General features: G+C 43.3%; 1 protein-coding gene across 1 annotated transcript; it reads left to right on the top strand.

Moving 5' to 3' along the window:
• The first annotated feature begins 264 nt into the window (after positions 1–264).
• On the top strand, positions 265–24931 carry LOC124257648 (folylpolyglutamate synthase, mitochondrial-like). Its single transcript, XM_046691757.1, is given in 12 exon segments — positions 265–518; positions 4761–4892; positions 10670–10788; positions 11169–11298; positions 13506–13764; positions 14508–14545; positions 15454–15595; positions 17203–17304; positions 20596–20717; positions 21409–21478; positions 24490–24818; positions 24821–24931. Coding segments are annotated over 12 exon segments (1587 nt in total). The 5' UTR covers positions 265–482; the 3' UTR covers positions 24929–24931.
• Positions 24932–26973: the final 2042 nt, after the last annotated feature.

Below are 26973 nucleotides of genomic sequence, written 5' to 3'. Positions count from 1 at the left end.
CGTGGTAACCTGGGAAAGCCAGTAGAATGTAAACATTGAATAGTTTGAAATGAAATGTATGGTTTCTTTAATTACATTCAGTAGAAAGGTCATGACATCGGCAGCAACAAGTACATACGAGTCCAACATGCATTCATACAAGGTGAGGCAATGTTTCGTTCAGGCGATCTGCATTGACGTTTGTCAACGCGGTAAATCTCCCTTTGAGCAGGTACCTGTCGGTCACATGACGCGATCACGTGATCTGTTGACCTTACACACGTGTTGACATGAGTATTGTCGCTGGCGACAGTAAGATTCTGTGTTGTTACGTAACTGTCACGATAATTGTAGGGCATATTGTAGCATGATGTAAACAAGCAAAGAACAACAGTTCTTAATGTCTAACGAACGCGCCGAACGACGAGGGTATAATGACAGCATGTGTTTGTGTTCTGAGGCATTTGACTGTGATGCCATGTCGGAAGAGCCTTTTATCAAGCATGGTGAAATCAGTTCCAGTCAGACACGTTTGGAGGGTGTGTGCTGTGTTTTTTTATTTGAACTGTTTGATGTTAGTTTTGAGTGAAACCTTGGCTATCGGAGATATTTCTATGCATTGAAAATAATGTCACCGCTTCATTCAACTATTGTCCATTGTCAATATGTGCGCACCATGCGTATATTGGCGTAATTGTCGATGATGCTCAGTGGTTGGTTGTTAAAGCGAAAAATGGTTGTTCACAGTGAGCAGCCTGATGGACTTGAATCAGGAGGAATTGTCGCTGCTTACAGAGACAAAGTCATCACAGATTTATCCAGTTTTCAAAAGCCCCTGCCCAGTCATATTTAGGCATTTAGGCACCGTTCATAATTATGGCCAGTGTACAATGTGACCCCCAAAAGTATATGTACAAAGTAAGTGACCCCACCCCCACACACACATTAATTATGAACGGTCCCTAACTAAGGCTTACATCTGAAGTGTTCTAACAAAAAAAATCCCTTTGTACTTGATGTGTTGTGTGACTGGGATTGAAGAATCTATATGTTAGTCCTACTATAAGTAAACTATTTTCTCCCCTTTTGTCTAGAGAATTGTTTTAAACTGCACCATTTTCCTATACTGTAGAGTTTCAAGTTCAGATTTGATAAATGAAATGAGAAGAATTCTTACCTTCTCCTCTTGATAACCCCAAACTAAACAGATGGGTTTCAATGAGTCAAGTTTAATATTAATTAATAGGTATGGTTCTTGGCTGATCTTAGGTTTATTTTTTTTTTTTTTTTTTGGGGTGAGACTTCAAAGAAAGTACTCCAAGAATATCCAAGAAGCCTAAAACATGTTGAATTATCTGTCCTGAGGGAAATATATTTATTTCCAATCTTGGTAAATAACTTAGAACATAGTTTCACAAGACTCTGATCATCTCTAAATCCAGTATGCAAGTACTTACAACATAGTTTCACAAGATTCAGATAATCTCTAACTCTATAAATCCAGTATGCAAGGACTTATAACATAGTTTCACAAGACTCAGATAATGACTAAATCCGGTATGCAAGGACTTTTAACATAGTTTCACAAGATTTAGATAATTTCTAAATCTAGTATGCAAGCAGGTAATGTTTTTTTTTACCTATATTATCTTTCTGAGTCAAATGGGGTTTTGTCACAAGCGGAGACGTCTCCCCCATCAGTCTAATGTTAGTATGTGACATAAGGAACAATAGAAGATGGCATCTTCATATATTTGAGACAATTTGGTGATATGATGATGCATTGCTGTTTGCCTTTTTAAAGCATGACAACCTCGTGACAGTGGGCACGAACCAGCCACAAAGCAAATATTATAATGTACCATGAGAATTACCAATACAATTTAATAACAGCTCTGATATTTTTGTTCCTCATCACGTTTTTACAGTTGATGTCTTAGGGGCATTTATGATGATCATGATTTATTTGTCGTATGCAGAAGAATAGTTCCTCTTTACTTTATGTGAAATCCTGCACCTAGGGAAATGAGTGCAAAGGAAATGCTGATTGCATCTGTAATGCATAAAATCTGTAAGTCTGTTGCAGGTATCTAACAATACAGACTGATACTGTTGCAGGTATCTATGAATAAACAGACTGAAGCTGTGGCATGTATCGCACAACAGCTACCTAACAATACAGACTGATACTGTTGCAGGTATCTATGAATAAACAGACTGAAGCTGTGGCAGCTATTGGGCAATAAACAAACTGATACTGTTGCAGGTATCTATGAATAAACAGACTGAAACTGTGGCAGCTTAGGGCAATAAACAAACTGATACTGTTGCAGGTATCTATGAATAAACAGACTGAAACTGGCAATAAACAAACTGATACTGTTGCAGGTATCTATGAATAAACAGACTGAAACTGTGGCAGCTATTGGGCAATAAACAAACTGATACTGTTGCAGGTATCTATGAATAAACAGACTGAAGCTGTGGCAGCTATTGGGCAATAAACAAACTGATACTGTTGCAGGTATCTATGAATAAACAGACTGAAACTGTGGCAGCTTAGGGCAATAAACAAACTGATACTGTTGCAGGTATCTATGAATAAACAGACTGAAACTGGCAGCTTAGGGCAATAAACAAACTGATACTGTTGCAGGTATCTATGAATAAACAGACTGAAACTGTGGCAGCTATTGGGCAATAAACAAACTGATACTGTTGCAGGTATCTATGAATAAACAGACTGAAACTGTGGCAGCTTAGGGCAATAAACAAACTGATACTGTGGCAGCTATCTAACAATAAACAGACTGAAATTGTGGCAGCTATTGGGCAATAAACAGACTGGTACTGTCGCAGTATCTAACAATAAACAGACTGAAATTGTGGCTGCAAGTCAACAATAAACAGACTGAAATTGTGGCAGCAAGCTAACAATAAACAGTCTGAAAATGTGGCAGCTATCCAATAATAAACAGACATACTGTTGCAGCTATCTAAGTAACAGTAAACAGACTGAAATTGTGGCAGCTAGCTAACAATAAACAGGCTGAAAATGTGGCAGCTATCCAATAATAAACAGACATACTGTTGCAGCTATCTAAGTAACAGTAAACAGACTGAAATTGTGGCAGCTAGCTAACAGTAAACAGACTGAAATTGTGGCAGCTATCTAAGCAGTAAACAGACTGCTACTGTGGCAGGTATCTATCAATAAAACAGACTAAAATCGTGGCAACCATTTGGCAATGGACAGACTGAATCCATGACATGTGTCACAATAAACAGACTGACTGGCAATAAACAAAATGAAACCTACAGGCCTCTCCGCATGTCACTGACTGATAAACATGGCCCCTGTCATCACTGGCTGTGGTTTACAGCCTACATTGATAAAGCTTCTGATAACACTACCGCAATCAACCTTATCAGCACTCCATAGCATGATCTATCAAACTCATTGTGAACAGTTGGGTTACTCATTCACTTGATTCTATAATTATAAATAGTGACTTCCAAAATAACCATTACACATGATTTTGAGGTTGCTAAATGGGATATGATATTCAAGTATGAAATCCTATCCACGATACAGACATCCATTTATTAGGTTATATACAACACTACACCTAGTCTCCAGACAATGTTTGTGTACACTATGTTGGGGCATGATTTCCTCAAGCTGAGGTCACCGTGAGTGTTGTAGGTAACACGATGGATGGCGGATTCCAGGTGTGTTCTTTGTTTTCGTTTAGGTGACAATAGTTTTATTATTAGATATACACATTTACAGCATGTTAAGATATTTTGTAACTCGTCTGACTTTGTCAACCACCAGGAAGAGGAGGCTGCTGCTGCTGCTGCTGAGAATATCTCCAGCACTTCATCCTTGTGTTATGGGGGTTGTGTGGTAGGCTAGTGGTTAAAGTGCTCGCTCGTGATGCGAACACCCAGGTTCGATTCCCCCATGGGGACTGGACAGGACATTGACCTATCACTGCTACAGTAAAGTCTCTCTTGGAAGAAAATTGTTGCATTTATAATGGCAAGCCGCTGCACCACTGATGTATGAAGTTCTGTGTGTTTACCGTCTCTAAAACTGCAACATTGAAAGTAGGTCATTGATCAGGTTCTGTTTGCCATCTTCTGATGGGCGTACAGAGAAGGAGCCTGTCACCTTTCTATTTTGTCAAGATGCAATTCTAAACACCATCATAGGGCCTGAAATATGACAATAGGTGAACACTTTGAAATTAAGGAGACAGTTGACATTTAGATTTTGGCATCTTTATTGTTTTAATGCGGTCAGTGTGGTTGCATTGGGGGAGGAAAGTCAATCCTCCAAAATGTAAAACAATGTACAAGCATGAAGGGAGGGTTTTATTTGCCATATTAAAAAAAGAATTCTTTATTTTGTTCATATTCGTTCATATCTGTCAACTCATTAACAAGGTTATGCATGATATGATGGACTTGCATAGACCTCATTTCATTAACAAGGTTATGCATGATATGATGGACTTGCATAGACCTCATTTCATTAACAAAGTTATGCATGATATGATGGACTTGCATAGACCTCATTTCATTAACAAGGTTATGCATGATATGATGGACTTGCATAGACCTCATTTCATTAACAAGGTTATGCATGATATGATGGACTTGCATAGACCTTATTTCATTAACAAGGTTATGCATGATATGATGGACTTGCATAGACCTCATTTCATTAACAAGGTTATTCATTGCCTCTCGTTAATGTCAGTTTTTGTTTACAGGATGCCATCCAGACACTGAATACACTCCAGTCAAATGCCGAGACACTGGCTAAAATTGCCACCACTCGAGATTCCCGTCGCCATCTTAACATACCGCACATGATAAACTACTTGAAACGATGTGATATAGAGGTAAGACATACCGCACATGATAAACTACTTGAAACGATGTGATATAGAGGTAAGACATACCGCACATGATAAACTACTTGGAACGATGTGATATAGAGGTAAGACATACCGCACATGATAAACTACTTGAAACGATGTGATATAGAGGTAAGACATACCGCACATGATAAACTACTTGAAACGATGTGATATAGAGGTAAGACATACCGCACATGATAACCTACAGTCCGTTTGAGACAAAATGAAACCGATGAATTGCAATCTAACACAAAAACAAAGAGACATAAGAGAATCAAACCAACGCGGACTGCAATAAAAACAACAGACCAACTCTAGAAAAAAAATGCATAATTTGTGTCACAAAAATAAAAAAGTTTTTTAAGAAACTCTCATCATTTATTTGTGCGTTTTCCCAGTTTGTTACACCACATTATTCGAGTGCGCCTCTTGCCTCACAAGCGTCGTTTCCTTTAGGCCAGATATCGGTTAGAGCGCCGCTTGTGACCAATTCGGCGCTTCCTACTAGTACTCCCGGTTCGGCGCTTACTACCGGTGTGTCCAGATCGGCGCTTACTACTGGTGATCTCGGTTCGGCGCTTACTACCGGATCGGCGCTTCCTCCCAGTGCTCCCGGATCAGCGCTTCCTCCCGGTATTCACGGATCGGCGCTTACTACTGGTGGTCCCAGGCCTGGTTTGGTGCTTACTACCGGTGCTCCAGGTTCGGTGCTTACTACCGGTGCTCCAGGATCGGCGCTTTCTCTCGGTGTTCCCAGATCGGCGCTTCCTCCTGGTATTCCCGGATCGGCGCTTACTACTGGTGGTCCCAGATCGGCGCTTACTACTGGTGGTCCTGGTTCGGCGCTTACTACCGGTGCTCCCGGATCGGCGTTTACTACTGGTGGTCCCAGATTGGCGCTTACTACTGGTGGTCCTGGTTCGGCGCTTACTACCGGTGCTCCCGGATCGGCGCTTCCTCCCGGTGTTCCCGGATCGGCGCTTCCTCCCAGGGTTCCTGGATCGGCGCTTACTACTGGTGTTCCCAGATCGGCGCTTACCTCCGGTTTTCCCGGATCGACGCTTCCTACTGGTTATCCCGGATCGACGCTTACTACCGGCATGCCTGATTCGGCGCTTCCTTTCGGTGTTCCCGGATCAGCGCTTCCTCCTGTTGTTCCCGGTTTGGCGCTTCCTCCTGGTGTTTCCGGTTGGGCGATTACTTCGGGAGGTTTTGATTCAGCACTTCCTTATGCAGGCTGGGGGTCGTCGCTTCCTCAGGGTGCCCCCAGTGCGATGCATACTCACAATGTTCCCGGTTCAGCGCTTCTTCACAGGGTTCGTGTTGCCCCGCTTACACATACTGGTCCGAGTTCGGTGTACCTCTCATGTATCGGGTTTGGCGCTTGGTCCTTCTCATGTATCGGGTGCGACCGCCGTTGGCATGGGGTGCCTAAATCAGCGTTCGACCTTGCCTCATCATACCTTGGTACCGCCTTCTGTTTCATCGGTTCCTCCTATATCGGGACTGGGGGCCAGACCCATGTTGCCGGTTTCCTGGAATCCGGGCTCTGAGGTTTCAAGTGCTCAACCTTTGGACTTTGATGCTATGGTACTAGCAGTAGCGTCAGCAGGTGCCAACTCCTCCTGCTCATCAGTCATCCCGTCTTTCAAGTTATCCAGCTCCTCCTTTACAAGAGGTTCATCATTCGTCAACGACATCTCCCTCGCCAGATGGCACGGCGATATCCGATGGTAGCGTCAATGCTGTAGACATGCCTCAACTACTTGTCTGGATTGCTGATAGTCTGCGATGACAGCGTAGTACCTCATCGGCGGGTTTATTATCCAGTTTTGACATGAAGCCAGGTGATTTTGGGTCTATCAGGAAGGTGAAGGACGCTCCCCGCCGCATCCGCCTAGTTGAGGATCGTGAGCTGTCCTGGTTGAGGATTTGATGGTGTCATACGGAAGGCAATAGCTCCACTCAACATGGTGTTGACGACTACCGAAGCAGTGGCTATGTCGCTTGCACATGCTACGTCCCATCAACAAGCGTATATTCGGGCAGCTATGGTCTTGTTGCAAGAGCAATTCTAGATCAGTTAGCCCACTTCTTTTCGTACATCACAGCTGTACGTCGCATGGGGCCATTGAACTTATCCTCTTGGGAGGATCGGTTCCGTACTGATCTTTTTCGGCAGCCATGGTCTGGCAGGTCTTTGTTTAACGGAGCTGTTAGAGATGTTGCTAACAGAGTGGGCCAGGACGCTCATTTACAAGTGTCAGTGGAATTGTTGAAGTTCCAGCATTTGCAAGTGGAGGAATCGTTGCGCCAACGAAGGCCAGGACGCTTCAGGGGTCAACTACAACTTCGTCCCTTGCAGTTCTTTCTAGCGCCTTACATCAGAGTGGGAGATCCCGTTGCCTTGATCACTCTACCTCTGCAGCTCAATCCCCATCTCCGGTGGTGGATGGAAGAATTGAATGTTTGCGACGGAGTTTGTTTAGGGCCGTTTGTTCCGTCTCACCACCTGTATGTGGACGCGTCTCTACACGGGTGGGGAGCTCATCTTCTCAATCAACAAGTGGCAGGGCAGTGGTCTCCCGGCGATCGCACCTGTCACATCAACGTTCTGGAGTTCAGGGCAGTGATGCTTGCAATCAGTCACTGGCAGGATGTCCTTAGAGCAACGTCCCTCATGATCCGATCGGACAACGCAGCGGTGGTTTGGCATATCAACAGGATGGGGTCCACGGGGTCTACTCAACTGCTACAGTGGACCCAACGGTTCTTCGATCTGGTGGACAGTCTCCACATCATGGTACGAGCCAATCACATTCCGGGGTGAAGAATGTCATCGCCGATTCTCTGTCTCGACCAAGTCGTCCCTCTCCAACGGAATGGAAATTGCATCCTCAGGTGTTCCAGACGATTTTGCCTTCCGTTGACGCCGCCGACAGTAGATCTCTTCGCCACACGCTTCAACCATCAGCTGCCTCGGTTTGTGTCACCGATTCCGGATCTTCTGGCTTGGGACCTCGATGCTCTAGCCATTCCATGGGACAACCTGAACGCTTACGCGTTCCCACCAGTGGCCCTTCTTCCTCGCGTATTAGTGAAGCTACGAGCAACTCAGAGGATAACTCTGCTTTTGGTCGCGCCCTATTGGCCGGCCAGAAGTTGGTTCGTAAACCTCCAAGACCTAGCCGAACCAGATCCCGTGCCTCTTCCCGTTCGACCCGATCTACTGGTTCATCCGCACTCCGACCAGCTCCATTGGTCTCCGTTGACGCTCCATCTGCACGTTTGGCGCATCTTCATCGGTCATTAACGGCTAAGGGCTATTCTAAGCGTGTAGCTACTGCCATTACCACAGCGCATCGTACTTCTACGAGGTCACTCTACGAGGTCACTCCACGATGACAAATGGAAGAATTTCGAAGCGTATTGCAGGAAGAAGGGCATCTTATCCCCCACTACGGCGTCCCCGCAGATGGTGGCAGAGTACATTCAGCATCTCCGAACCTCCAGAAAACTCAAAGGTTCTACGCTATCTACCTATTTGGCGGCTCTTAACACAGTTATTGCAGCGGCCTCGGGTGTGAAGGTGTCCACTGTCCCTGAACTCCAGTCTCTCCTCCGGTCTTACAAACTGGCTGACCAATCTCGGAAGTTCCGGCCTCCAGCTTGGGATCTTTCCGTTGTACTTGCTCATCTCACGTCAGCTGATTATGAACCTTTGGAGGAGAAAGATTTCGAACATGTCTCCTTTAAGACCTTCTTTTTATTGGCCTTGGCTACGGCGGCTCGTATTTCTGAGTTGCATGCTCTGGATGTCTCTTTTACAGTTTGAAAGGTCTAGACATGCGAAAGTTTTCCTTGGTTTTGCGGTGGGATTTCCTTGCCAAGAATCAGTTACCAGGTCAGCCGGATCGCACATTCACGATTCTGCCGCTGTCCACTATTTTGGGCCCAGGCGACACTGAGGATCTGTCCTTATGCCCGGTGCGTGCATTAAGGATTTACCTAGCTGCCTCGCAGGATCGCCGCAGATTGCGTAAGAGATTGTTCATTCCATTGTCTACTGCCTCCACCTCGGAAGTCTCCCGTACTACCTTGGCGTTTTGGATGAGAACTACGATCCTGCATGCCTATGCCTTTGCTGAACTGCCTCCACTGTCAACGGCGAAGCCCCATGAGACGCGTGCTCTTGCCTCCACCATGGCTCTTCACAGAAATTGTTCCCTGCAGTCCATCATGGAGGGCTGTTTTTGGCAATCAGATACAGTGTTGTTTCACACTACCTGAGGGACCTCTCAGTTACAGACGTGAAAGGTCTCCATCAGTTTGGCCCCTGGTCCTGGCGCAGCAGTTGTCATCGGCCCGTGTTCCAGATAAAGCAATCCTCCTTGGTCGGTTTTGCTTTGTACATAATAAAAGATATCGATGTTATCCATGTCTTAGTACTTTTTTCTCTTGGGTTTAGATCATTCTCACCTATGGGAATAGGGCGTGTCTGCACTGTCATAAGTTATGACTTGATAGACTGTGAGGCCAGTCTTGTGCTACATACAGAGATGATCGACACTCCGCTTACTGACCTCTACTCTCTGAGCAATTACGTCAGTGAAGTGTTGATTTCCGATTACCTACATGGTTTTCGAAGCGTTCTGCTCCTGAGTCCTTTCTCACCTTTGGTACGTTAGGGAGATTGGTACTGAACGTTAAACTAGTTGAGCATCCGAACTATTCCCTCTTTCACCGCCTTCCAGCGTGTGTCTGTGGGGGGTAGTTTCGAAGCAGGGACTGGCCAGATTAAGGTCCTCGACTTTAATTCACTGGGGTCACCTGATAAATCGTGGGGCGGCGGGGCCTACTTGCCAAACTGCGTCCTTTTGCTTGTCAAAAGTTGCGGCCGAAAACCACATTAATTCGGGAGCACCCACTCCCTAGAGTTTTTGTGCTGTGTAAGCCAAGGGGTTACATGAAGAAACCCATCTCAAGTTGGAGTTTGCATATCGGGAGTTGGTGCTTTCTCCTGGCCTCCTTGGGTTATGCGTTTTTCCTGGTGGTAGTAACGGGGTAATCTGCGACCCGCCTACCAACCGTGGGATTGTGCATACAGTGAGATAGGATAAGTTTAAAAATTTGTAAATTTTATTATAAATTGTATATTTATATACTTATCCTATCTCACGCGATAGGACCCACCCGACCTGCCCCACATCACAGATTACTAGAAGCTCCAAGACGAGAATGACAGGCACAGGTAGTCACATGATCATCTGAGCGAGCGGCACGCTTACAGAGATGATTGATGGGTGTTGATGTCGGAGCAAGAGGGCAGAGGTCAGGGCGGGCATCAGAGGCCAGCAAGATTTGATTCAACTTAGCCATACAGCACGAACACTTCCACACATGGTCGTAGAAGAAGAGAGAGGTGCATACAGTGAGATAGGATAAGTGACATATAAAATATACAATTTGAATCAATAGTTGGGCAAATTTACATATTAATGCATGTCCCTCGTCATTGGCTCTGTGTGCAGTGACATGCAGTTTATCTCTAAACAGCCACAACATTATTTCTTTATTTTGGCCCAGGTTCCATATTTTTTCCAGTTTATCTCTAAACAGCCACAACATTATTTCTGTATTTTGGCAGGTTCCAGGGTTCCAGTTTATCTCTAAACAGCCACAACATTATTTCTTTATTTTTGCCCAGGTTCCAGTTTATCTCTAAACAGCCACAACATTATTTCTGTATTTTTGCCCAGGTTCCAGACCTTGATAAACTGCAGGTCATTCACATCAGTGGGACAAAAGGCAAAGGATCAACCAGTGCATTCTGTGAGAGCATTCTTCGTCACCATGGTTACAAGACAGGCATGTTCAGGTAACTATTGTTAGTATTGTTATGAGCGTCAGAGTTGAACCAAAGTTTCACATCTGTCCACTGTGGGTTTCCATTGTATTTGTGTCTACGACATGACTTGGTGATTTGATCACTCCTCAATACAATGTGATAGTTTATTCCAGTACAATACATTTCTATGATTACACAATGCCATTTAGAAAGTAGTCAAATGTAACATATGAAAATTTTGGGAGTACACTTTCTTAGTAAAGTAGAGATTTTAGTACGTTTGTTGGGTTGAGTCCCATCCGGGATTTGAACCCACACCCTCAGAGTCAGGCACCTAATCGCCAGCACACTAATAGTGCTAACATTTTATCACATAATTTCTTATGTAGTTTGTGTTGCCATGGTTTCAGCTCTCCCCATCTGGTGACTGTGAACGAGCGGTTCCGTCTCAATGGGAGGCCTGTTGCTAAGGACTTGTTCAGCCAGTACTTCTGGGAAGTCTACAATAAGCTGGATACCACCAAGCATCAAGTTGAAGGCGTGAGTCAGACTACCAGATACACTTTGTCATTACCAGATAAACCTTGTCATCACCAGATACACTCTGTCATCACCAGATTCACATTGTCATCTCCAGGTACACATTGTCATCACCTGATAAACTTTGTCATCACCAGATACACTCTGTCATCACCAGATACACCTTGTCATCACCAGGTACACATTATCATCTCAAGATACACCTTGTCATCACCAGATACACTTTGTCATCAGCAGATACACTTTGTCATCACCTGATAAACTTTGTCATCACCAGATACACCTTGTCATCACCAGATACAACTTGTCATCACCAGATAAACCTTGTCATCACTGATACACTTTGTCATCACCAGATACACCTTGTCATCACCAGATACACTCTGTCATCACCAGATACACTTTGTCATCACCAGATACACTCTGTCATCACCAGATACACTTTGTCATCACCAGATACACCTTTGTCATCACCAGATACACTTTGTCATCACCAGATACACCAGATACACTTTGTCATTTGATCACTTTGTCATCACCAGATACACTTTGTCATCACCAGATACACTTTGTCATCACCAGATACACTTTGTCATCACCAGATACACCTTGTCATCACCAGATACAATTTATCATCACCAGATACACTTTGTCATCTCCAGATACACCTTGTCATCACCAGATACACTTTGTCATCACCAAATAAACTTTGTCATCACCAGATACACTTTGTCACCACCAGGTACACCTTGTCATCACCAGATACACTCTGTCACCACCACCAGATACACCTTGTCATCACCAGATACACTTTGTCATCACCAGGTACACCTTGTCATCACCAGATACACTTTGTCATCACCAAATACACTTTGTCACCACCAGATACACTTTGTCATCACCAGATCTGTCATCTTTGTCACTTTGTCATCACCGGATACACTCTGTCATCACCAGATACACCTTGTCATCACCAGATACACTTTGTCATCTCAAGATAAACTTTGTCATCAACAGAAAACTTTGTCATCTCAAGATAAACTTTGTCATCCACTGATACATCACAGATACTTTGTCATCACCAGATAAACTTTGTCATCTCCCAAGGCAAGGGGGTTAGAAAGTCTGCAGGGTTCACATGGGCTTAAAATGTCTTAAACGTTTGACATTTTACTATGAAAAGATTCGTTTTAGCCTTGTAAAGGCCCTAAAGCCTTATTGTTGAATTGGGCCTTGAAAAGAGGACCTAAATTTGATGTCTGATAGTCTGTATGAAGCCTGGTCAGGTTTGTAAACAACAGGGCAACTGCTGTGATAATTTCAACCAATAGCAGGATTTGAGTCAATCTTGGACATGAACAGATGTTAATTTTTTTTGTCATGTTTCTTTTTTGTAATCAGTTTTGCTGGAATAATGTGGAAATGTTGATGTCGTTAATGTGGAAAGACCCGTTTTAATACGATGTTGTATTTGAAGAACAATCGGATTGCCTTGACTTGACCACCATTTTGTTTGAAGGAAATGCAAGTGATGTGAAAGGTCTTGTGATTGGTCAGTAGGAGTGACATTACTCGTAACTGTGGTGGTGTCATTACAATCAAACCACTTATTCAAAACCGGACTAACATTGTCAGTTAACCCCTTGCTTCCTGAAAAACTGTGTTTAATAAAAGATCAATTTGTTGCTTACCATTAACATTTTGTAAATTTGAATATATTTCCAATCTCCAACTCACATTTGTATTGTGACTCAAACGAATGGAAACACTTGTATGCAAGTCATTAAATTTCCTGACAATAATCGACCCGTGAAGATCCGGGGTAGAATAGGTCTTCAGCAACCCATGCTTGCCACAAAAGGCGACTATGCTTGTCGTAAGAGGCGACTAACAGGATCAGGTGGACAGGCTCGCTGATTTGGTTGACACATGTCATCGGTTCCCAATTGCGCAGATCGATGCTCATGCTATTGATCACTGGATTGTCTGGTCCATACTTGTTTACAGACCGCCGCCATATAGCTGGAATATTGCTGAGTGCGGCATAAAATTAAACTCACTCACTCACTCCAGACAATAATCATGCTGATAATACAAGATAATACTGGCAGATAGTACCAATAACTTGCAAATTGTGAAAGTCAAGTTAAAACATCAGACTCACCTTTGGTAGACCTTTTTTAGCAATGACTTTTTTTTCTCAATAGGATCCTGATGCTCGTCAAATGCCAGCGTACTTCTCGTTCCTTACCGTCATGGCATGCCACATGTTCCTGAAGGAAAACGTTGATGTGGCCATTTTTGAAGTGGGCATAGGTGGAGAATATGATTCTACCAATTTCCTCCAGTCGCCAGTTGTGTGTGGAGTTACCTCCCTTGGATTAGATCACACATCAGTCCTTGGAGACACGATAGACAAGATTGCTTGGCAGAAAGCAGGGATTTTCAAAGTAATAATGAATGGATGTGGGCATTGAACTCTAAAACTAAACTAAATCTGTTTAATTAACATGATAGAGGCTACATATGTCAAGTTTCTTTTTGACTGGATAATCTCTTACCAAACTGTCATGATATACAATACGTTCCTGTACATTAGCCTGATCAACATGTGGGGTGGTAGTCTAGTGGTTAAAACGTTCGCTCATCAGGCTGAGTGAGTTTGATTTATCTTGGAAACTCTTGGAAAATATTAAACCCAGTCTATACTTATATGTTACATGTCTGTAAAGCTTGAAAATTCTTGAGTCTCTTGGAAAATCCTGCTGGTCGGTGTTGGATTATTTGGTTCTGGAACTGATAACATTTTGACCTGTGAAGATCACAGGTGTTCAGCAACACCAGTGATATCTGTCCAGTAATCAGGTCACTATAGAACTGAATGAAAACTTATTTTAGGGGATTTAGAAGTTAGATGAACTTGGATAAATGACACGTTTTATGGAAAATGACTTCTTTTTATTCCCAATACAATGTTTAAGAGCTAATGCATGCTCCATCATCATTCACCTGATGAAAAAGCAAGAATTAACTCTGAAACGTTAAGAATAATATTATGCTGTTTTCCATAACATGTGTCAAGTATTCATGAATGAAAACTCTTGACATTTGAAATCATTTTAAGACTGTAACTATTGCCACTGTTGTATTCTATGTTGCCATGGTTACAGCATAACGCTCCCGCTGTCACAGTTCCCCAACCACCGCAGCCATGAGTGTGCTTCTCAACAGAACAAAGGAGAAAGGGGTAGGTCAGCCTAGGATGTTTATTCATAAGCTCCAGAGAAGCACTGAAACCCAGTTTTAGGCAGTATATGTGCATCCTTTAGTTGTTGTGAGCAAAAATGTCACATTTCTTTTCCCATCAAGATCAGACAGTAGCAGAGGATATAAACCACTTCGCCTTCGTTGTTACATCCTTCTGTTGTTGTCATCGATTTATACAAGCAGTTTCACGGGCATTCTCCAAGAAATCCTGGGGATTTTCTGAAGGTTGTAACATATGTTATATTTGGGATTACACTTTCTTAGTAAAGTACAGATTCTAGTACTTTTGGGGTTGAGTCCCATCCGGGATTTGAACCCTCAGAGTCAGCCTAACCCACTCAGCCACTGCAACTTTTGAAGGTTGATACAACTTTGTCCTGCTATTACTGAATACGTAAAATATCACATTATTTGCATATGGCAATGCAGTTTCGATTCAACACATAGGTACAATGGGTGAAGCCTATTTCTGGTGTCCTGTGGGGCGGTGGGGTAGCCTAGTGGTTAAAGCGTTGGCTCGTCACGCTGAAGACCCGGGTTTGATTCCCCACATGGGCACAATGTGTTAAGCCCATTTCTGGTGTCCCCCGCCGTGATATTGCTGGAATATTGCTAAAAGCGGCGTAAAACTAAACTCACTCAGTCAGTCAGTCTGGTGTCCTGGAACATGATATTGCTGGAATATTGCTAAGAAGCGGCTCAAAACTAAACTCACTCACTCACTCTTTCAAATGAATTTCTGGGGATGTTCTGACGAATATTTATTATTTTTACTCAATATGTCACTAAGGAATAAAAATTCCTTATATACCTTTTTCAGTTGCTGCTTGTTGGCTGCAGAGCTATGTGTCAAAGACAATGATCTCTAAACGATTTCTCTGACTGCAGGCTAGTCTGTACGTGACGCCTTCCCTGGACTCTTACAACAATGGGGAGCCAGTCCACCTGGGTATTGCTGGCAACATGCAGCGGTACAACGCCACCCTCGCGCTGCAGCTGTGTAGAATATGGCTGGACAACCACAGAAAAGGTATGCACTGGAGCAGGTTGCTGCATGGAGGCCTGAAGTAGTGACTCGACTACCACGTGAGGTCTGAGCAGGTTGCTGCATGGAGGCCTGAAGTAGTGACTCAACTACCACGTGAGGTCAGAGCAGGTTGCTGCATGGAGGCCTGAAGTAGTGACTTGACTACCATGTGAGGTCTGAGCAGGTTGCTGCATGGAGGCCTGAAGTAGTGACTCGACTACCATGCGGTCAGAGCAGGTTGCTGCATGGAGGCCTGAAGTAGTGACTCGACTACCACGTGAGGTCAGAGCAGGTTGCTGCATGGAGGCCTGAAGTAGTGACTCGACTACCATGTGAGGTCAGAGCAGGTTGCTGCATGGAGGCCTGAAGTAGTGACTCGACTACCCCGTGAGGTCTGAGCAGGTTGCTGTGCATGGAGGCCTGAAGTAGTGAGTCGACTACCATGTGAGGTCAGAGCAGGTTGCTGTATGGAGGCCTGAAGTAGTGAGTCGACTACCACGTGAGGTCAGAGCAGGTTGCTGCATGGAGGCCTGAAGTAGTGACTCGACTACCACGTGAGGTCTGAGCAGTTTGCTGCATGGAGGCCTGAAGTAGTGACTCGACTACCACGTGAGGTCAGAGCAGGTTGCTGCATGGAGGCCTGAAGTAGTGACTCAACTACCATGTGAGGTCTGAGCAGTTTGCTGCATGGAGGCCTGAAGTAGTGACTCGACTACCACGTGAGGTCTGAGCAGTTTGCTGCATGGAGGCCTGAAGTAGTGACTCGACTACCACGTGAGGTCAGAGCAGGTTGCTGCATGGAGGCCTGAAGTAGTGACTGAGCAGTTTGCTGCATGGGAGGCCTGAAGTAGTGAGGTCTGAGCAGTTTGCTGCATGGAGGCCTGAAGTAGTGACTCGACTACCATGTGAGGTCTGAGCAGGTTGCTGCATGGAGGCCTGAAGTAGTGACTCGACTACCACGCGGAGGTCTGGAGCAGGACTCCACTTGCTGTGAGGTCAGAGCAGGTTGCTGCATGGAGGCCTGAAGTAGTGACTCGACTACCCCGTGAGGTCTGAGCAGGTTGCTGTATGGAGGCCTGAAGTAGTGAGTCGACTACCACGTGAGGTCAGAGCAGGTTGCTGTATGGAGGCCTGAAGTAGTGAGTCGACTACCACGTGAGGTCAGAGCAGGTTGCTGCATGGAGGCCTGAAGTAGTGACTCGACTACCACGTGAGGTCTGAGCAGTTTGCTGCATGGAGCCCTGAAGTAGTGACTCAACTACCATGTGAGGTCTGGGAGTAGAATGTGTCCCTGAGACCACGTAGACCCAGCAATCTCTGGGTTGTGCTCTGGATGATTGTGTTCCCAGCTCCCCATGTGGTCCTATATAAAACCATGGTTTCAAGACCCATGACATATGATCTGTTCAGATTGTTTATAAGGAGTGAAATATCCTTTTAGAGTTTTACTATCTTGTTTTTATTGTTGCTCCAGTACAGAGTTGCTAATTGTATGATTGTCTACTGGTTTTCATGACTGACTATCAGTTTCCTAGATCTCTCTTAAAATTTGCCAACATATCTTGAATGTGATTTTCTTCCACAGACATCATCTTGTAACCTTTTTTCAGATTTATCAAAGAGAAAGTGGATTTGTGATCAATCAGACTTGCACGAGTGGGAGAAGATTCCAAGCTTGGAAAGCACTGTTCTCACAGAAGAGATGAGGAATGGTTAGTTGGATGTATTGAAGTTTACAACAAAATATAATTCTTTATGCCTGCCAACATTGTCATGAGGGGTTGCCTCCCTTACTTGCTGTAACTTGCTTTATTTACACTTTTGATTTGAGGATGCCAGTCTGCAACTTCAGCCACTAGTCTGAAGCCACTCGTCTGTATATGACGTACAATGTAGACAATAGACAAATTGAAATGTACTCAAAACTTTTCTGGCACTATCTGGGATACTTTCATCTTCTCATATATACGAGAACTGTGTAGTACTTATGCATGTAACTGGGGATGTTGCAAGAATTTATCTGAATTTTATTCCTGCTGCGCTTTGTTTTGATACCTATGCTGTGATTGGATGGTTCAGGGATGTTCTATCATGCATATCTCTATTGCTAACCCCATAACAGAATAACATTCACATTGATATGTAAGGGAACGAGTCGAGTTCATCCTCAAGGCTGTAGTCTGAACAAAGTGTTTGTAACACCTAAGTCTGATGCTGTAAGTCTATGAAACTTGGTATGTGTTTACCTTTGGCTGAGCCGAAACTTGCTCCAAACTTAATGTTCCTGATTATGCAAGAAGTGTTCATTGTAGTAAGGTGACATTTGGTACATATGATCCTTAGGGTTATAAGTGGTGAGGTTGTGACCATAATTCCTTGAAGGTCAAGGTCACCAGAATCATGAGTTCTGGTTTATTTCATTGTTATCCCCTTCATGGGGTGGGCTTCGCTTCCTCGAGCACAACTTCGAAAACTTCTTAATATCTTTCAGCAGAACTTGGCAGATATATGAGACAAATCATGAAGTATTGCCTTTTGCTATTTACAGATTTTTGTCATTTTTATTTTTTTTTGGTTTCCATGGAAACGATTCGGGCTTAGTCCCAAAAGGGAGGGGTGGGTTTCATATCTGGAGCACAACTGGAAAACTTCTTAATATCTTTCAGCAAAACTTGGCAGATATGTGAGACAGATGCCAAAGTGGTGCCTTTTGCTATTTGCAGATTTGTGTGATTTATTATTTTCCTGGTTTTCATGGAAACGATTCAGACTTAGTCCCAAAAGGGAGGGTGGGCTTGGTTTCCGAGCATAACTGAAGAACCGCTCAATATTTTTCAACAAAACTTGGTAGACATATCAAACAGAACCTAAAGTGGTGCTTTTGCTATATACAGATTTTGGCATTTTTTATTTTTCCCAAGTCCCAAAAGGGAGATGTGGGCTTCATTTCAGTGCACAACTCCTCAAAAAGCGTTCAGTATCTTTTAGAACAGAATTTAAGGCAAATTTTGAAATGGTGCCTTTTGCTATTTACAGATTTTGGCATTTCTATTTCTCATGATTTCCATGGAAACGATTTGGACATAGTTTAGAAAAAAAAGTCAAGCTGGACTTTTAAGTAGCTGTCAGATGATTTGTTCTTTAAAATTAAGGGGACGGGGATATGTCATCTTCTGATGACTCTTGTTTTGTTTGTCAGAGTTTATGCCCCTGCTTGTGTGTGTGGTGGGGTAGCCTAGTGGTTAAAGCATTCACTCTTCCTCTCTCTCTCTCTCCCTCTCTCCCTCTCTCTCTCCTCTCTCTCCTCTCTCCTCTCTCTCTCTCTCCTCTCTCTCTCTCTCCCTCTCCTCCTCTCTCCTCTCTCTCCTCTCTCTCTCTCCTCTCTCTCTCTCTCCTCTCTCTCTCTCTCTCTCTCTCTCTCCCTCTCTCTCTCTCTCTCCCTCTCTCTCTCTCTCTCTCTCTCTCTCTCTCTCTCTCTCTCTCTCTCTCCCTCTCCCTCTCTCTCTCTCTCTCCTCTCCCTCCTCCCTCTCTCTCTCTCTCTCTCTCTCTCTCTCTCCCTCCCTCCCTCTCTCTCTCCTCTCTCTCTCTCTCTCCCTCCCTCTCTCTCTCCCTCCCTCCTCTCTCTCTCTCTCCTCTCTCCCTCTCTCTCTCTCCTCTCTCTCCTCTCTCTCTCCTCCTCTCTCTCTCCTCTCTCTCTCCTCTCCTCTCTCTCCCTCCCTCCTCTCTCTCTCTCTCTCTCTCTCTCTCTCTCTCCCTCCCTCTCTCTCTCTCCTCTCTCTCTCTCTCTCTCTCCCTCCCTCTCTCTCTCTCTCCTCCTCTCTCTCCTCCCTCTCCTCTCTCTCCCTCTCCTCTCTCCTCTCTCTCCTCCTCTCTCTCCTCCTCTCTCCTCCTCTCCTCCTCTCCCTCCTCTCTCCCTCCCTCTCCTCTCCTCTCTCCTCTCTCTCTCCTCTCTCCTCTCTCTCCCTCTCTCCTCTCCTCTTACCTCCCTCCCTCTCCTCTCTCCTCTCTCCTCTTCTCCATTTCCTCCCACATCTCTCTCTCTCCTCTCCCTCACTGTACCTCCTCCTCCTCTCCATCTTGCAGGGATATAGTCGACTCCTCGTCCATCTGTCTGTTCATCCGTGAATCATTTTGTTTAGGAGCATAACTCCAAAAATCATTTTGCTATCATTTTTAGATATTTGTCATTTTTATTTTCTCGGTTTCCATGGAAAACAATTTGTACATAGTCTCAAAGGGGAGGGTGGGCTTTTGTTTCCTGAAACTTCGATTCAGGACTGTTAGAACTCTATAATTAAATCAAGTGGTGCCCTTTGGACATTTATATTTTTTAGTATCTGTCAGATGACTTAGTTGTTCAGATGGACTTTGTGTGTGTGTGGTTTGTGGGTTTGAAGGGATATGTCATCTTCTGATGACTCTTGTTATGATTGTTTACAAGTGCGTATGCTCTACAAGATGGAGATACCTGAGAAGATCCAAGTGGTCTTATTTGGAATATCATGAAAAATTACATGTTAAAATACACTCTCATGGCTTCACGTTTAAAGGTGTTGTGTAGTAGGCTAAGGTTAAAGCGTTGGTTATCTCGCCAAAGACCTGCATGGTTCAATTCTCCACATTGGTACAATGTATGATGACCATTCTGGTCTACACCACCCTGATATCACCTGAATATTGCTAAAAACGGCATAAAACCATACGACCTCATTTCATCTTTAGGAGAGCATCAAACAGTTCACACCGTGGAATGTCAAGGAAAACCAAAAAAATATCGGAATTCTGTTCATTCAAACCTCATAAACTTGATGCAAATGGACCATTGATCTGAAGTCTGTGAATAACATATATGACGGCCCTCAATGAACTATTTGGTTCATTTGTATCTCTGTTTGATCAAAAGCTTGATCACCCCAGCTTTATTGGACATCACCTTGTTCATCTCTTTATCACTAAGCACATAATTTCTGTTGTTCAATAGCTTGAAATTAACATTTGAGTTAATCGTCAGGTGTTTGGTGCCTAACTGAGTTAAATTTTTCTCACAGAGGGCGAGTTTGTCGTATCTTAGTCTTCAACGCAACCCGAGATCGCAACTCCACAGCATTGCTTTCAATATTAAAGGTGAGACATTTCCCACATGATCAGATCTTGGCTACCAGTTATCTAACTTACTGAATTATCTCCCTTTGAACAGTATTTACCGTGTGTATGAGTCATTAAACCCCACATGGGTACAGTGTGTGAAGCCCATTTCCAGTGTCCCTTGCTCTGATGCTGCTGGAATGTTGCTAAAAGCTGCGTAAAACCATACTCACTCACTCACTCACTCAAAGTTGTTTATTGCTGATGTTATGGCTACCATCTTGCTTGAGTTGGAAGTTTTAATTTGCATCAGCATTGTTTCAGCCATATAGCGATGAGACCGACAGAGTCTGCACACATACACTTGTTAATTACACAGTACAAAGGAGTTTTTAAAATACATTCTTTATTACAGTATTTTTTACCAATAGAAAAGTCATAACACCAAACTGAAAAACAGCCAAATTGTAACACATATACATTGAGTTGAGTCGAGTTAACATCTTGCCATTCAAGATGATTGTGTATGGCCTTCACGACACAACATATGGTAAAACTCTTGGACTTCACCTTCAAGGATGTGACATGTCGATTGAGAGTTCAGTTGTCATTATTTGGTTGATTGCATTTCATCCTCCTGAACGACATTGGACATTGCCCATAATATCAAGAAATTGTTTTTTCTCTCAGACAATAATAATTACTAAATTTTTCATTTTTTTATTTTCAGCCTTTGAATTTTGATGCTGCAGTGTTTTGTCCTAACCTAGCGTTCACAGGAAACGTGAGTAACACACCAGGTGAGTTGTTTCTCAGTAAACGTGAGTAACACACCAGGTGAGTTGTTTCTCAGTAAACATGTGTAACACACCAGGTGAGTTGTTTCTCAGTAAACGTGAGTAACACACCAGGTGAGTTGTTTCTCAGTAAACGTGTGTAACACACCAGGTGAGATGTTTCTCAGTAAACGTGAGTAACACACCAGGTGAGTTGTTTCTCAGTAAATGTGAGTAACACACCAGGTGAGTTGTTTCTCAGTAAACATGTGTAACACACCAGGTGAGTTGTTTCTCAGTAAACGTGAGTAACACACCAGGTGAGTTGTTTCTCAGTAAACGTGTGTAACACACCAGGTGAGTTGTTTCTCAGGAAACGTAACACACCAGGTGAGTTGTTTCTCAGGAAACATGAGTAACACACCAGGTGAGTTGTTTCTCAGTAAACGTGTGTAACACACCAGGTGAGTTGTTTCTCAGTAAACGTGAGTAACACACCAGGTGAGTTGTTTCTCAGTAAACGTGTGTAACACACCAGGTGTGTTGTTTCTCAGGAAACGTGAGTAACACACCAGGTGAGTTGTTTCTCAGTAAACGTGAGTAACACACCAGGTGGGTTGTTTCTCAGTAAACGTGAATAACACATCAGGTGAGTTGTTTCTCAGGAAATGTGAGTAACACACCAGGTGAGTTGTTCCTCAGGAAAACATGAGTAACACACCAGGTGAGTTGTTTCTCAGGAAACGTGAATAACACACCAGGTGAGTTGTTTCTCAGGAAATGTGAGTAACACACCAGGTGAGTTGTTTCTCAGTAAACGTGAGTAACACACCAGGTGAGTTGTTTCTCAGTAAACGTGAGTAACACACCAGGTGAGTTGTTTCTCAGGAAACGTAACACACCAGGTGAGTTGTTTCTCAGGAAACATTAGCAACACACCAGGTGAGTTGTTTCTCAGTAAACGTGTGTAACACACCAGGTGAGTTGTTTCTCAGTAAACGCGTGTAACACACCAGGTGTGTTGTTTCTCAGGAAACGTGAGTAACACACCAGGTGAGTTGTTTCTCAGTAAATGTGAGTAACACACCAGGTGAGTTGTTTCTCAGTAAACGTGAGTAACACACCAGGTGAGTTGTTTCTCAGTAAACGTGTGTAACACACCAGGTGAGTTGTTTCTCAGGAACGTGAATTATACACCAGGTGAGTTGTTTCTCAGGAAATGTGAGTTACACACCAGGTGAGTTGTTTCTCAGTAAACGTGAGTAACACACCAGGTGAGTTGTTTCTCAGTAAATGTGAGTAACACACCAGGTGAGTTGTTTCTCAGTAAACGTGAATAACACACCAGGTGAGTTGTTTCTCAGTAAACATGAGTAACAGGTGAGTTGTTTCTCAGTAAATGTGAGTAACACACCAGGTGAGTTGTTTCTCAGTAAACGTGACTAACACACCAGGTGAGTTGTTTCTCAGTAAACGTGAGTAACACACCAGGTGAGTTGTTTCTCAGTAAATGTGAGTAACACACCAGGTGAGTTGTTTCTCAGTAAATGTGAGTAACACCAGGTGAGTTGTTTCTCAGTAAACGTGAGTAACACACCAGGTGAGTTGTTTCTCAGTAAACGTGTGTAACACACCAGGTGAGTTGTTTCTCAGGAAACATGAATAACACACCAGGTGAGTTGTTTCTTAGGAAATGTGAGTAACACACCGGGTGAGTTGTTTCTCAGTTAACGTGAATAACACACCAGGTGAGTTGTTTCTCAGTAAACGTGTGTAACACACCAGGTGAGTTGTTTCTCAGTAAACGTGTGTAACACACCAGGTGAGTTGTTTCTCAGTAAACGTGAGTAACACACCAGGTGAGTTGTTTCTCAGTAAACGTGTGTAACACACCAGGTGAGTTGTTTCTCAGTAAACGTGTGTAACACACCAGGTGAGTTGTTTCTCAGGAACGTGAATAATACACCAGGTGAGTTGTTTCTCAGGAAATGTGAGTTACACACCAGGTGAGTTGTTTCTCAGTAAACGTGAGTAACACACCAGGTGAGTTGTTTCTCAGTAAATGTGAGTAACACACCAGGTGAGTTGTTTCTCAGTAAACGTGAATAACACACCAGGTGAGTTGTTTCTCAGTAAACGTGAGTAACACACCAGGTGAGTTGTTTCTCAGTAAATGTGAGTAACACACCAGGTGAGTTGTTTCTCAGTAAATGTGAGTAACACCAGGTGAGTTGTTTCTCAGTAAATGTGAGTAACACACCAGGTGAGTTGTTTCTCAGTAAACGTGACTAACACATCAGGTGAGTTGTTTCTCAGTAAACGTGAGTAACACACCAGGTGAGTTGTTTCTCAGTAAATGTGAGTAACACACCAGGTGAGTTGTTTCTCAGTAAATGTGAGTAACACCAGGTGAGTTGTTTCTCAGTAAACGTGAGTAACACACCAGGTGAGTTGTTTCTCAGTAAACGTGTGTAACACACCAGGTGAGTTGTTTCTCAGGAAACATGAATAACACACCAGGTGAGTTGTTTCTTAGGAAATGTGAGTAACACACCGGGTGAGTTGTTTCTCAGTTAACGTGAATAACACACCAGGTGAGTTGTTTCTCAGGAAACTTAACACACCAGGTGAGTTGTTTCTCAGGATATCTGTGTAACACACCAGGTGAGTTGTTTCTCAGTAAACGTGAGTAACACACCAGGTGAGTTGTTTCTCAGTAAACTTGTTTATTATTGCCCTGCCTTTTGCTCAGTATTAAGGGCATAAGGGCGGTGGGGTAGCCTTGTGGTTAAAGCGTTCACTTGTCACGCTGAATACCCGGGTTCGATTCCCCACATGGGTACAATTGGTGAAATCCAGTTCTGGTGTGCCCTGCTGTGATATTGCTGGAATATACTCACTCAAATCATGAGTATATTTGAACTGCTCTCAATCTGAATGCATGTAGGACACAATGTTTTATGTTGGATAACTTCAGTATTTAGAATCCCTTTAGGGACAATATTTATCTGGAGGCTTTCCTTTGTACTTTTCAGACCAAATAAACAGAACAGTCACCAAAGAAAAACAGCTCAGCTTCTCGCAGGTCAATAAAACAATCTGGGACCAGATCAATGCTTACAGAGATGACACACCACAGCCATCCAACTCCACCAGCGACAAGCCCAACTTCATAGACTCTTCAGTACAAAATGGGGCGTTGAATACGAACCAGTTTGATCTCAACCGTAACAACTGCAACTCAAATGACATCCCCTCGAGGGAAGTGCGGAGTCACACGCCTTCCCTTGTATCCTCCAGGCGTTGTATTGGGCAGGTCAAGGTCGCGACACCAAGGTCAAGCTGCCCGCTGATGCTGACATTCCTCCGATTTCGGACAAACTGCAAGACAGCACTCACATACAGATTCTGGTCACGGGAAGCCTGCACTTAGTAGGGGGCGCTCTGGGACTGTTAAACCCAGATCTGTGGTGATGCCAAAATTTTCACTAGCCCACAACATATTTTGTTTCCAGATCTTTTGGAAAATACTGTAATGAAATTATCATCTTTTTATGACTTTTATTACATTAAAATGGTTGAAAATGTTATTATTTGAAATCACGATGATGTTTCAGAAATTGATTGAATGTGAAGAATGTTAGTAATTTTCAATTCTGAGGAAAGATAAATTTGTGTGTCTGCCATATTTTTGCAGGTGTTAAAGTATTTCAGTAGGCATCATCATCAATCAGATACGCTACATTCCTCCAGTCCCATCCATACATACATACCAGGGTTTCATCTAAGATTCGAGGGGCAGTGGGGTAGCCTAATGGTTAAAGCGTTGGCCCGTCACGCCGAAGACCCGGGTTCGAATTCCCACATAGGTACAATGTGTGAAGCCCATTTCTGGTGTCCCCCGCCGTGATGTTGCTGGAATATTGCTAAAAGCGGTGTAAAACCAAACTCAGTCAGTCAGTCAGTCTAAGATTCGATCCAAACCAAGTGCCCCTGACACGCAAACTGATTTTAATGAAAGTTCGGATTTTCTAACATGAGGGGTGTTAATCATTGCATTCAGTGCAGTAGTTTAACACTACAGATGGTGTTTGTTTCCTGCTAGATGTGAGATCAGTCATGAAATGTATGGTGTGTGCGAGTGTGTTTCCTGCTAGATGTGAGATCAGTCATGAAATGTATGGTGTGTGCGAGTGTGTTTCCTGCTAGATGTGAGATCAGTCATGAAATGTATGGTGTGTGCGAGTAAACAGAATAACCTAAACCCAATGTTATGTTTCATCACATCTGTGGAATAATGCTTGTCGTAAGAGGCGACTAATGGCATCGGGTGGTTAGACTTGCTGGCTATGTTGACACATGTCATTGTATCCCAAATGCGTAGATCGATGCTCATCCTGTTGATCACTGGATTCTCTGGTCCAGACTCGAATATTTACAGACCGCAACCATATGGTAGGAATATTACTGAGTGCGGCATAAAACTAAACTCACACACTCTTGGTAATAGTCTATGCAGATATTCACATTGATTAAGGAATTGTGTGGTCACACAGGTATGCCATATTGCAGATATGGACCTACAGAAGCTGACAGGTGCTCTCTTACAGTATAATGGCCATAACTATTGGCTAAGAGTTTGTTAATTAAAATGGCTGAATTAAGTATGATAATTTGTTGATATATAATTGCATAAGAACTGTTACTTTTTTGAGGAATCAGACAACTATTTTATTCCTCATGAAACACATATTAAATATTGAAATTTTCGTTTTCATTCTGTAAGACTGTGAATTCTTTGAATTTTAGTTGTGATGTTAGCCTGCCAGCATAGGGGGAAATATTTTGAAACATATGTTCTAGTAACCATGGCAACAGTGAGAAGGAGTTTGCTGACCAGGGTTTGACACTAGTCCACTAATCCTGTAATCCAGGATAAATGAAAAGTGGGATTGATTAGTAATTTCTCACAAAATGTTTCAGTATTAAATTAGCTACACTGAAATGGTATTTCATATCAAAAGGCACGCGAGTGAGATTTGGTTTATCATCCAAAGTCACAAGTGTCTTAAAAAGTTCTGCTTTTAACAAGCTTTGTCAGGGGAGAGGTTCATACCATTACTTGATATGACATCATGGTAACCAATGACATCACAATAATCTGCTGTCACTGTGATGCAGTTTCTGTGTAGCTCTATCTCCTTGGAGGTCACGATTGTCTTGTGTTCCATGTTGCAGGAACCACTGTGATGTGTGGTTAGGTATGCTAGTGGGCCATAGCTTGTGCTGGTGTCCTATTGCATACAGCTGCAGTCAATACAAAACTACCTCATGTCATTAATCACCCATATTATCTTTAGACCTGACCATTGCTTCCTTGTTTTACAGGTGGCAAAGTTTGATCCTAATGTTCTGTAATCTGAATAATGATAAATTACTGAACGTTTGTTATTGTGAAATACAAGGAGGAGATGATTGGTTGGGCTGGGTTGTTGTTTAACACCACACTCAGCAATATT

This window comes from Haliotis rubra, unplaced genomic scaffold, assembly GCF_003918875.1.
Source record: "Haliotis rubra isolate DU_JTF1 unplaced genomic scaffold, ASM391887v1 Scf67, whole genome shotgun sequence".
Classification (NCBI taxonomy): domain Eukaryota; kingdom Metazoa; phylum Mollusca; class Gastropoda; order Lepetellida; family Haliotidae; genus Haliotis; species Haliotis rubra.
This window is presented reverse-complemented; position numbering and strand designations above follow the sequence as displayed.